Raw genomic sequence first — 13,070 nt, forward strand, 5'->3', positions numbered from 1 at the left:
ATGAAGGCTGATGTGGAAAGGAAGAACCACAGCGTGGTGACGGAGTTCATTCTGTTGGGACTTTCAGATCAGAGAGAGTTGCAGGAACTCATCTTTGTGGTATTTTCCCTGGTCTATGCAGTGGCTGTGCTGGGAAACCTCACTATAATCACACTGGCCTCCTTGGACACTCAGCTGCACACACCCATGTACTTCTTCCTCAGCAACCTGGCCTTCTTGAACATCTGTTATGTCTCTCTTGTGGTTCCTAAAATGCTGACAAACATCCTAACAGGGAGCAAAAGCATCCCTTATGAACTGTGTGCAGTGCAGGTGTACGTCACTGTGTTCCTGGGCTCTGCTGAATGCCTCATCCTTATGGTGATGGCTTTTGATCGATATGTAGCCATATGCAACCCCCTGCGCTACAATACTATCATGAACAGGAGAGTGTGCATCAAACTGGCAGTGGCATCATGGACAATCAGCTTCCTGGTGACAGCCATTCCTTTAAGCTTGCTGTGGCCTGTGCTGTGTGGCCCCAATACCATCAATCATTTCTTCTGTGAAACCCCATCCTTAGTCACGTTATCCTGTGAGGACACCTCCCAGATTGAAACTATGATGTTCACAGGGAGTATCTTCACACTGATGGTCCCTCTCTTCCTTGTCCTGGTGTCTTACATTCGCATCATCCAGGCTATACTGAAGATTGGCTCTGCTGCAGGGCGCCAGAAAGCCTTCTCCACATGCTCCTCTCACATGACTGTGGTGACCATATTCTATGGGACAGGGATGTTCATGTACATGCAGCCCCAGGCACAGCACTCCCCAGACAAGGACAAGGTGGTGTCCGTCTTCTACGCTGTTATCAACCCCATGCTGAATCCCATTATTTACAGCCTACGCAACAGGGAGGTGAAAGGAGCCCTGGGCAGAGTGCTACAAAGGTGCAAAGTGTTTTGGGGACTGTAGCCTTTCTTTTCATGGCTATGCAGGGAGCATTAGTATGAGTTCTTAGACATGCATGGTGTTGTCTGTCCATTTACAGCTGCATATGAAAAGTCCAGGGACAGCTACAAAGGGCAGCTATAAGAACCTGAAGGATGAGTCCAAATAGGATGGTAATAAACGATTTCTGTGATTAAAGGGGACAGGACTAGGAGCCAAGATCTCAGATAGCAGCCGGGAAATTTAGGTTAGTTATTAAGATCTTTCTCAACATGAGGTTGGTTAAGTATTGGATACAGACTACCCAGAAAAGCTGTGAACTCTCCATCCTTAGAAAATTTCAAGAGCAGATTAGACAGACACTTGATTGGGATGGTTTAGTTTCTCTGATAAAAAAATGCAAATTCTCTGATTAAAAAACCCCAAATCTGCAATTAAAATGAATGTTTTACTGATATATTTACAATTTTAAAGCTATTTGGAAGCCTACTAGTGCCTCAATCACTATAATAAAATAAATTCTAAGTACTATACATTTTAGTATTTGATTTTTAGTTTTTTATCATGGAAAATCAGAGCTCCCCCTGCCCCCTTAGCTCACCAGGACACAGGTCCAGGCCCCTCACTACCAAGCCACAGCCCCCCACCCTCCAGTGCCCTTTATTCTACACTCACTGCTCCACAGCCCTCCTGTTGCTTCTCACTCCCACCCACAGCCTTTCCCCCCAAGCCCTGCCAGAGGGGGCCCCAACTGCCAGGGCTATGGGGCCAGGGACCTGGATCTGGAGCCCCTTGCCCCCTTCATTAGCACCCAAGCCCCAGCTGCCACCTGCGGGTAGTGGTGGCTACTGCAGTGGAGCAGAGCACAGAGCCCGGCTCCCCTTTCCCTGCAGGCAGCACGGCCAAAGTGGAGCCCATAGAATGGGGGTGGATATGGGCTGCCCACTGTGGACTCAGGCTTCCCACCCTGCTGCCCTCCCCCTGGGGCCTTCACAATCCAGCAGACGGGACCCAGCATGATGGGGAAGTTGCTTGCTGCTGCAAGGCCTGTGCCACCCTGGCAAAACACCGCCTACCTGCCAAGCAGCAGCAGGGGTGGGAGCATGAAGTTGTGCCTCTCATTGCTGCTGGGCAGGCAGGGGGCACCTCGCCATGGCGGCGCAGAGCTCTCTGCAGCAACAAAAAGCTTCCCCACCTGACCCTGCTCTGCCCTGCTGTGCCAGGTCTCACCCGCTGGGCTGGAATTCTGCCAGCCTGCAGAGAGCTCTTTGCAAAAGTGGAAAATTCATGTGTTTCTTCATTAAAATGAAAAACTTGCATGTTTCTTGGTTAAAAGGGAAAATCTATGTTTTTTTTCCATTTTTCCATTGGAAGCAGAAAACCCGGATACCTGCTCATCAGGCTTATAACCACTGCCTTAAGACTTTACTCGACTGTTACAGTGTGTGACCAATTAAAGAAATTAGACATATAAGTCAGCAGGACCGGATGAACTCCATCCAAGAGTGCTGAAGGAGCTGGCCAAAGTCATCAAGGCTGCAACTGAACTCCAGCTAGCTTTGAGCATCAAGGACAATAAAAAGTCCTTTTTCAGATATGCAGGGAGCCGGAGGAAAAGCAGGGGCAACATATGCTGGTAGGCTTCCAACTTGCTTTAATAGTGTAAATATATCAATACCTATTAAATAGGTACTTTGCGTCAGTCTTTCATCAGTCCCATGGGACGCCCATGCCCGCTACAGGGCCGGGAAGTCCGGGTGAGGGCGATTCCCTGCCCTCCCTTAATGCTGACTTTGTGAAGGAACATCTTGAGAAGCTGGATACCTTCAAGTCAGCCGGCCCTGACAATCTTCACCCCAGGGTACTCAAGGAGCTGGCGAGCATCATAGCCCAGCCTCTAGCACGGATCTTTGAAAACTCTTGGCGCTCTGGTGTAGTGCCCGAAGACTGGAAGAAGGCCAATGTGGTGCGTATCTTCAAGAAAGGGAGGAAAGTGGATCTGACTAACTATAGGCCCATCAGCCTGACTTCTATCCCAGGGAAGATCTTAGAAAAGTTTATTAAAGAGGCCATCCTTAATGGACTGGCCGACGTCAACATCTTAAGGGATAGCCAGCACGGGTTTGTTGCGGGTAGGTCTTGCTTGACCAATCTCATTTCCTTCTACGACCAGGTGACCTATCACCTGGACAAGGGAGAAGAGATTGATGTCATATATCTTGACTTCAAAAAAGCCTTCGATCTGGTGTCCCATGATCGCCTCTTGGAGAAACTGGCCAATTGTCGCCTTGGGCCCTCCACGATCCACTGGCTGGAAAATTGGCTCCGGGGTCGGACCCAGAGGGTAGTAATCGATGGAAGTCACTCATCGTGGTGTCCTGTGACCAGTGGGGTCCCCCAAGGCTCTGTCCTTGGACCCATACTGTTCAACATCTTCATTAATGATGTGGACACTGGAGTCAGAAGCGATCAGAACTGGCCAAGTTCGCCGATGACACCAACCTCTGGGGCAAAGCATCCACACCAGAAGACAGGCAGGTTATCCAGGCTGACCTGGACAGGCTCAGCAAGTGGGCGGACGAGAATCTGATGGTGTTCAACGCCAATAAATGCAAGGTGCTCCACCTTGGGGAAAAAAACCCGCAGCATCCTTATAGGCTCGGCAGTGCTATGTTGGCTAGCACTATGGAAGAAAGAGACTTGGGGGTCATCATTGACCACAAGATGAACATGAGCCTGCAATGCGATGCGGCGGCTAGTAAAGCGACCAAAACGCTGGCTTGCATCCATAGATGCTTCTCAAGCAAATCCCGGGACGTCATTCTCCCCCTGTACTCGGCCTTAGTGAGGCCGCAGCTGGAGTACTGTGTCCAGTTTTGGGCTCCACAATTCAAAAAGGATGTGGAGAAGCTTGAGAGAGTCCAGAGAAGAGCCACGCGCATGATCAGAGGTCAGGGAAGCAGACCCTACGATGACAGGCTGAGAGCCCTGGGGCTCTTTAGCCTGAAAAAGCGCAGGCTCAGGGGTGATCTGATGGCCACCTACAAGTCTATCAGGGGTGACCACCAGCATCTGGGGGAACGTTTGTTCACCAGAGCGCCCCAAGGGATGACGAGGTCGAATGGTCACAAGCTACTTCAAGATCGTTTCACGCTGGACATAAGGAAGAATTTCTTTACAGTCTGATCCCCCAAGGTCTGGAACAGCCTGCCACCGGAGGTGGTTCAAGTGCCTTCATTGAACACCTTCAAGATGAAACTGGATGCTTATCTTGCTGGGATCCTATGACCCCAGCTGACTTCCTGCCCTTTGGGCGGGGGGCTGGACTCGATGATCTTCCAAGGTCCCTTCCAGCCCTAATGTCTATGAAATCTATGAAAGATGGGTCTTAAAAACCTCCAAGGACAGAGATTCTACCACCTCTCTAGGTAACCTGTTCCAGTGCTTCATCGCCATCCTAGTGACAGATATTTTCCTAATATCCAATCTAAATCTCTCTTGTTGCACTGAGACCATTTCTCCTTGTTCTGTCTTCTGTCACTAGGTGGTTCAAGTGCCTTCATTGAACACCTTCAAGATGAAACTGGATGCTTATCTTGCTGGGATCCTATGACCCCAGCTGACTTCCTGCCCTTTGGGCGGGGGGCTGGACTCGATGATCTTCCGAGGTCCCTTCCAGCCCTGATGTGTATGAAGTCTACGAAATCATGGAGCCCCTGGTGAAACTCTTTCAGAACTCATGGTGGTCTGGAGTGGTCTCTGAGGACTAGAAGAGGGGCAATATTGTGCTAATCTTCAAGAAGGGGAAGAGGGAGAGCCTGGGTAACTGTAGGCCAGTTAGCCTAATGTCTATCTCAGGGAAAATGCTGGAAAAATTAATTAAAGGGTCTATCTGCAAGAGGCTTGCAGAAGGTAGGATTCTGAACGACAGTCAGTATTGCTTTACTGCAGGCAAGTCTTGTCTTACCAACCTCATCCCCTTTTACAATCTGGCATCTTGGCCCCTGGATAAGAGAGTAGAGGTCGATGTTGTATACCTTGACTTCCAAAAAGCCTTTGATTTAGTATCCCATGATGTTCTCATGAGAAAATTGAAGGATTGTGGGCTTAACTGAGAGACAGTTAGGTGGGTAGGAAGCTGGCTGCAGGGTAGAACCCAGAGAGTCCTAATGAATGGATCTCTGTCATCCTGGCGAGAAGTGGGCAGTGGTGTCCCACAGGGGAAAGCGCTTGGTCCAGTACTTTTCTACATCTTTATCAATGATTTGGATATGGGGGTGAAGAGCTCATTGGCTAAGTTCGTGGATGACGCCGAGTTATGGGGAAGTGTGGTCACTCTTGAAGATAGGCTACAGATACAGGCGGATCAGATCTAAACAGACTAGCAAGTTGGGTGAGTCAGAACCAGATGAAGTTCAACATTGAGAAATGTAAAGCGCTCCACCTGGGGATGAACAACCCCCTACACACCTACAGACTTGGCGGCCCCAAACTGACCTGCACTACAAACAAAAGAGACTTGGGAGTAATAACAGACCACAGTATGAACATGAGCTGGCAGTGTGACGCTTTTGCCAGCAGGGCAAATAATTATCTGGCATGCATCAATCGATGCATCTCCAGCAAAACCAAGGAAGTAATTCTTCCAATCTACTCAGTATTGGTGAGACCTCAACTGGAGTACTGCATCCAGTTCTGGGCACCACACTTTAACAAGGACATGTTAAACTTGAGACAGTCCAGAGGAGAGACACCCGTATGATCAGAGACTGGCACGGCAAGCCATATGAGGAAAGGGTGAGGGATCTGGGACTCTTCAGCTTGAAAAAGAGAAGGCTGAGAGGGGACTTGGTAGCACCTTATTGCTACATTAGGGGAGTACATCAAGGGCTCAGCGAACAACTATTCACCAGGGCGCCCATGGGGAGAACCAGGAGTAATGGCCACAAACTCCTGGAAGACCGTTTCAGGCTCAACGTTAGGAAAAACTTCTTCACAGTGAGAGTATCCAGACCATGGAACAAGCTTCCTCCAGAGGTGGTGCAATCACCTACCCTGGAAATCTTCAAGAGGAGACTGGACAATCACCTTGCTGGGGTCACCTGACCCCAGTTACCTTTCCTGCTTGGTGCAGGGGGCTGAACCCGGTGATCTTCCAAGGTCCCTTCCAGCCTTACAATCTGTGATGGAAAGAAAAAGTAATCAAATGCTTTGACTACAGAATATGTAAAACAAAACTGACAGAAACTGACAAAAATCCTTGCCCTACTCTCAGACAGCCCCGTACCCCACACAATATATCTATGAAAATCCCCTGGAATCAACCTTCCATTAGTCACAGTTTGCTCCCTCCCCTGGGGACCTCCAGTCTGCCTCTCCTCTTAGGGAGCCTCTCCTAAGCGTCACTGCTTCCAGAGCATTTCACACAGCATCCCCCCCATCCCCCCCCTGCCTTCAGGGGATCCAGAGAATCCTCTCAAGTGTGTCTGTGGCTCCATTACATCAATCACTTAGAAGAGCTAAACTGTACAGCAGGCAGATAAGACTGACATTTCCTTCATTAATTTTTGTTGCTAAAATACTCTGTGCAAGACACAAACAAATGACCAGACTCTCACAACCCTTTAAGGGTCCGGGCAAATGAAAGTGAGATTTAAACATGTGCTTGCCCACCTGTGCTAGATGAATATAGTGATCATGGGTTGCAAAAGCAGTGACGAGGTGGAAACATGGGCTTTAGCACATGCTAGGAGCAAGGGTACATAGGCAGGTTAAGCAAGCACTGAGGCTCTCTACAATCACCCCTGCATGTAGCTCTGAAGGCATGCCTTACAGCAGCCTGGTCAGATACAACCTACTCCAAAGCTAATGTCTTGTGCTAAGGAGTAGTGAAACTATTCATATGAGCAAATGAGTGTTTTTGACAGTGATGGAATGAGTAAGGCGCCTGTATATGCTAGGGAATGCAAGGCTCATCTCTGGCATCCTTCTGATGTTGGTGTACTTGAATCCTGCAGGCAAATATAATTTAAATACAAAAGCAGAAGGTAGGTTCAAACAGTGTGATAAGATTTGAGTGTATAACTAGACAGGGGAAACTGAGTTCTGAACAGAGAGGGGTTTTCCAAGGGACAATCCTAAGTAGAACCAAGCTTGGTTAGAAAGATTAAGCTGGTATTTATATCTGGCTCTTGGAGTCTGTTTGTGGTGGGCTGCTTCCTCTTTTGGCACAGCTTAGTGTAGCTCCCTTGACTTCAGTAGCCTGATACTGATCTCACCCAGTATATACACACTGTTCTGAGCCACGTGGAAATTACACTGGCTTAAACTCTCCTTTTTCTACATACCCTTAAAGAAGCCCAATTGATAAGAAATGTAGAATGGCTTTGTTCATGTCTTCTACTCTAGTCATATCACAGAGTCTGAGAAAGGAAAGCAGAAGTCAGGAGAAAGAGTCAGGTTTATAGAGGTATGACAAAGAGTGATCTGCAACACAGTAAAGGAAAACAAGTTGCTGCTAATTCTGGGATAGCTACTTCATGAACAAAAAGGCATAGATAGAAATAAAGAAGAGATGGTTCTAAAGGCAAGATACTTGTAGACACGACTCTTGGACATGTAGGAAGTTGACATACAGCATATAGCAAACTGCTATTGTCAAGAATAAAGATACCCAAGGGAACAATATAATAAGACAAAGGATTCTGGGTCTGGATGGCAGTTATGCACCAAAGCAGTGTATTTCCTTGGGTCATGAAGAACCTTCAAGGTTGCATGTTCAATACCTGGTTGGACATGAGATGATCTCTTGAGGTCCCTTCCAGCTGTACTTCTCTATGATAACTATAATTCTTGGTTGCATGTAAAGTCTCCTCTAAGACACTTGCATGTTCTTATATTTTTATGAACTGATAGTTGCAATTTATTATTTAAATATTAGAGTGGAGGGGAATACAGTTCTATCCAACTCACCTCTCTGGAGACTTTGTTTATTCTAATCTAGGCTAAAAACTGAAAACAATCAGAGCATTGCAGTGTAATGCACCTTTCACTTGTGAGTTCTTATGAAAAATGTTGCAGTGATTGGCTTTTCAGATGCTGAACTACAATATTATTTCATGTATTTCTTCGGTTTATTTTTTTTAATGGAACAATTTCTGGTAACAAAAGTTGTGATTGAGCCAGTTAACTTGCATCAAAATCAGAGAAAATTCTAATTCTGGATAAGTATTTCACAGCCTAACTCCATTCCTAAATATTAGTTTTCAACCCTTTTCATATCTTTTCCTGTGTGAATCTGTCTTGATGTTTCCTTTTAAACAATGAAGTACAATTATAGAAACCTGTGCTCTCAGTTATGCAGAAAGTACAGTTTGTCCATGATAAATTGTTGGTTGCTTTACAATTAAGAGCTAGTGCTATACTAGTCAGGAAAACATAAAATAAAAAGGAAATTCAAATATTCTGGGAAAGTCAGAAGGAGAGGGGTTGAAATTCCTTCTACACCAATAATTGTGGGAATTAATAATTAAAGAATGTACAATAGCCTTGATCCTGAAAGATGCTGAATACCTGCAAGGTCTTCTGAGGTCAACATGATTCCCTGATAGCATCTGAAGTAGGCTGTAGCCTATGAAAGGTCATGCCTCTCTGAAGGAGTTAATCTATAAGGTGTCACCCTGCTTTCTCCCTAACTTCAGACTAGCATGGCTAACTGCCTCTATCTGTGCAGGAATCCCTGATGTTCAGCATCTTTCACCATAAAGTTGATGACATCTCACCAGTCTAGTTACAAACTTTAATTCAGTAGTTCATTTGTGCATTAATCATTTTAACCAGGCAGGATCAACAGGATTACTCATCCACTCCAAGTTAAGGAGGTGCTTAGGAGATTTGCCAATCCAAAGCTATGGTGCTGTGCAAAAGTGTATAGGGAATGGGAGGTCCCATTCATATTAGTTTTGAAGACCTTAGCCTAATTTTTTGAAATCTGACCTAATTTTTTGAAATCTATTCCTCCCTGTGGAGTTGCTCCTATTAGAAAGATATTTTAAAATCTGTCTCAAATCCTTTGAAGCCTTGCCCTCAGGGAAGCTTCCATGACACCTCTGAAGTCAGGCACTGTAACAAGTTTGTGCTTAATCAATCAATCAGTCAATAAATTAATCCAGTAAATGGTAATCAGAAAAATATGCAACTCCCCCTTCTCTATTTGAAAATTGTAGTTCAAATACTGAATGACGGCAGGGCCAGAATGAACAATGTCACTCTGAAGTCAAACTTTCTGTGTTCTATTCAGGAGAGAAAAAATAATAATGCTATTCCTCAAAGCTCTACTGTATCTGAAAGACACCTGAAAACATAGCGCCATGAGGATTTTAAAGCACTTTTTTCTCTCTCCTTGGCAGTAGTTCTTGTTATGAAGGAAGTGTTTATGATAGTTTTATATAACAAGTAACTATAACTTCATAGCTTTTCCTACTCAAATCTTGCATAAGTGAAGATTATAGAATCATAGAAAATTAGGGTTGGAAGGGACCTCAAGAGGTCATCTAGTCCAACTGCCTGCTCAAAGCAGGACCATCTCTGATTAGATCATTCCAGGTAGGGCCTTCTTGAGCCAGGCCTTAAAAACCTTGAAGGATGGAGATTCCACCACTTCTGTAAGTAAACGGTTCCAGTGCTTCACCACCCTCTTAATGAGAGAGTTTTTCCTACTATCCAACCTAAACCTGCCTTGCTGCAACTTGAGACAATTGCTCCTTGTTCTGCCATCTGTCACCATTGAGAACAGTTTAGCTCCATCCTCTTTGGAACCACCTTTCAGGTAGTTAAAGACTGCTTTCAAATCCCCATTAATCCAACCCATACTTCCTAAGCTTGCTTGCAAGAATGCTGTGGGAGATGGTATCAAAAGCCTTGCTAAAGTCAAGGTATATCACATCCACTGCTTTCTCCACATCCACAGACCCAGTTATCTCATCGTAAAAGGCAATCATGTTGGTCTGGTATGTCTTGCCCTTGGTGAATCCATGCTGACTGTTCCTGATATCAACAGCAGTGAATCTTGGGTTCAAGGACTCTGTGATATCTAAAAGGGGGGTTATAGTTTTCTCTGAAAAAAAAGTGGAGGCTGATCAGAAAATACTATAATATTGAAATCCAATTTATTTCCATTTGTAAAAGATACTGTGAGGCCATATTAACCGTAAGTAAAAACCCACCTTGACAGAACAAGGAGCAATGGTCTCAAGTTGCAGCAAGGGAAAGTGGTGGAAGCTCCATACTTGGAGGTTTTCAAAACCCAGCTTGACAAAGCTTTGGCTGGGATGATCTAGTTGGGGATGGTTTTGCTCTGAGCAGGAGGTTGGACTAGATGACCTCCTGAGGTCCCCTCCAACCCTAACTTTCTATGATTCTAACCCACGACTGCTAATGAAGCACAGATAATACAGATTATTTCATGCTCAGATAGATCTTATTACAAAAATGTAAATTAATTACCCTGAATTAGATGGCAGCAGAAGAATGGACCCAAGGCACTGCAAGGTGGTGACAGAGCTGTAAGAGGGGAAGCCGATAGTGGATTGTCAAACAGTCACATATGAAAAAGGTAATTTAAGACTTCAGAGAATAACTTAGAGGAATGGTTAGAAACTGATCTGAAAAAGTTTTAAAAAGCCATCTTTTTTATTCCAACAACAGGCTTGTTTTATATCCTGCGTTATGCAGATGGTCAAAGTAGATAATTCTAATGGTCCTTTCCAGTATTAAATCTACAAATCTATGACAATAGATCATAGACAATTATATGATTCCCTGTCTTGTCCAGTGACACTTTTTTTTTTGCTACACAAAGTCAATCTGATTTAGAGGTATTATTTTTTCCATCTAGTGTATTTGTTAGTATCTGGCTAATAGGCTGAAACTTAAAATCAGTTACCGGACAATGTGAGACAAGTGTAACATTCACCTTTTTTTTTTTTTTGCTTGGTAGGCAAAGCAAATATTTCCTCCAGGAAATCAACCATTCTTAATAGGGGCCTGGCCCAGTAGTCAGTCCCTTCCAGGCCTATGTTCTTCTTCGTTCAGTTCCTCTAGGATGTCTTTATGTTCCTAAACAAAGGATTTGCATTAGCAGTGAAAAAAGGAGCCAAGAAACAGTGAGAGAGCCTGTATTGACTCATGGTATTTAGTTCATTATCAGGCTGGCAGCAGAAAATGTAGAAGGGATATTCTGATCATATTTCTGATCAGAACTCTGAACAGCTAAAGTAGAAAACATAGAAAACACATCCCAGGTTTTGTAGGAAACCTACTGAATACTGGGAGAGGATTAGGGAGGTTAGTCAGTGCTAGGTGGATATTCAGTTTAGTCAACAAAATTAATAGAATTTATGTACTTTGATTCCAGGAAGTCCCAGTTGCTAGAGTCATAACACTTACCTTCCTCTTCCTGATAACTTTTTTGGCTGAAAATTAAAAACAGCAATGACTTTTTAATCATTGGCCACCTTGAGTTTTCAGATCTTTTTGTAATGAAAACCCTAAAATTTGGGAGGGGAAAAAAACCAACAGAAACACAAATTTTTCTTTGTTTAATGGAAATGAAAACAATTTCCCAACTGCCTCTATTTTTAGCAATTAGTGCAAAGATCATCCTAGCAATTACATAAATTGGGGGTATCAAACTCAACAAGCCCTCTGGGTCAGATCCAGATTGATGGGGTCTTAGCAGACCAGATCCAGACTCAGTGGCAGCATTAGGCTGTATCTTTGATTCCTATGATATAGTTTATTCATATGAACTCCTCAAGGCCTGGGTTTGAAACATGAAAACTACCTTTGTTAGCATGCCCATGAAAAATGGCAAAAACCTCCCAAAAGCCAGTGGTTTACAGTAACAGGGAGATAGGAGCCCCTGTAACTTTAAGAGGAATGTGCAGCAGGCTAGCCTTGCTGGATAGGCAGGCAGCTGAGCAAAAGCCACCTGCACTGCAACAAGCTTGCTGTGTGAGGCTGCAGCAGAGTGGGCTGGCTCTTAAGCAAAGGAGAAACAGCTGCAGGTGGCAGAGGAGCCACCTGACCAGAAAGGGTGGTGCTTAGAGACATACAACCCCAGTGTTTGGAGCAAGGAGCAGTCTGGGCCTTCAGGCAGTGGGGAGCAAATCTCCTCGGAGCATGGATGACAGGTGCCTCTAAATCTGGGGGGGCACACAATCGCTGAGCGGGGGGAAGCTTCAGCAGCTGGGGGACTGACCCTCTACCCCCCTGTTGGTACGCCACTGCAGGGGGGGCACGTCAAGCACACTCTGACACCGCCGGCAGTGTTGGTGGTAGGGGCGGCCCTGTCAGGGGGGGCATGTGACCCCTATGCCCTCCCTACATGTTGTTGCATAAATTGCTAGTTTCGTGCCCCTGGAGGCCTTTCCCAAACACCTCAAGGAGCGGAGTCACACTCAGGCTAAGTCCATTACAAGTTTATTGATTGCGCAATCGGTCGACAGAGGGGTTGAGTAACCCAAAGCGGTGTCGACCCTCAGCCTTTGTCTGAGGGTCGTTTATAGCTTACCTAAACAAAGAACTGTGACGTGTCTTACAACTATAGGCAGTTTCACACTTTTACCATTACGTTTAAGTTTCCACAGGATGTCAGGGCCTTTTAAGTCAGACCTGACTTATTATGGGATAGATGAAGGCGCATGCGTGTTAGGGGAAGTTGTGGTGAGCTCAATGACCTTTTGTAACTCCTTTATCTTTGTGTAATTCTAGGTCATTGAACAGGTGCGTGCGGGGGTGAAACTCTATGTGAAGTTGTTCTTAACCTATATGCAGAAACTGTTAACAATCCCAAGCCATGTTGAATACAGAAGCATATTGCAAAAATAAAGCATCATGTTTAACTTCAAGCCTTAGGTTTAAAATCTAATGTATTTTTCCTACAATTTCCCCCCTCAAAGATGCTTTCTATCTCTACAGATTTTGATAATCCTCAGCGAGAGCTAGCGCCTGATAACGCACAAACATTTCATGATGGGCGACATTTTTAGCAGTTTGTTTTACAATGGAATACATGCAGGGTAATATGCAAGGAAGCAGAGCACACCCCGATATTAGTAGTAGAAAACATGCTATACCCC

At 45.1% G+C, this 13,070-nt stretch overlaps 1 protein-coding gene across 1 annotated transcript; it reads left to right on the forward strand.

Moving 5' to 3' along the window:
• LOC102369615 (olfactory receptor 10A7) lies at positions 1-954 on the forward strand. Its single transcript, XM_006038486.1, has one exon. It carries the CDS (start codon positions 1-3, stop codon positions 952-954), a length of 954 nt encoding a protein of 317 aa, XP_006038548.1.
• The last annotated feature ends 12,116 nt before the right edge of the window (positions 955-13,070 follow it).

The sequence above is a fragment of the Alligator sinensis genome, unplaced genomic scaffold (genome assembly GCF_000455745.1).
Source record: "Alligator sinensis unplaced genomic scaffold, ASM45574v1 scaffold376_1, whole genome shotgun sequence".
Lineage (NCBI taxonomy): Eukaryota > Metazoa > Chordata > Crocodylia > Alligatoridae > Alligator > Alligator sinensis.

What these genes read in the sequence shown, in the direction of transcription:
- LOC102369615 (XM_006038486.1), top strand. Translation starts at nt 1, where the DNA reads ATGAAGGCTGATGTGGAAAGGAAGAACCACAGCGTGGTGACGGAGTTC.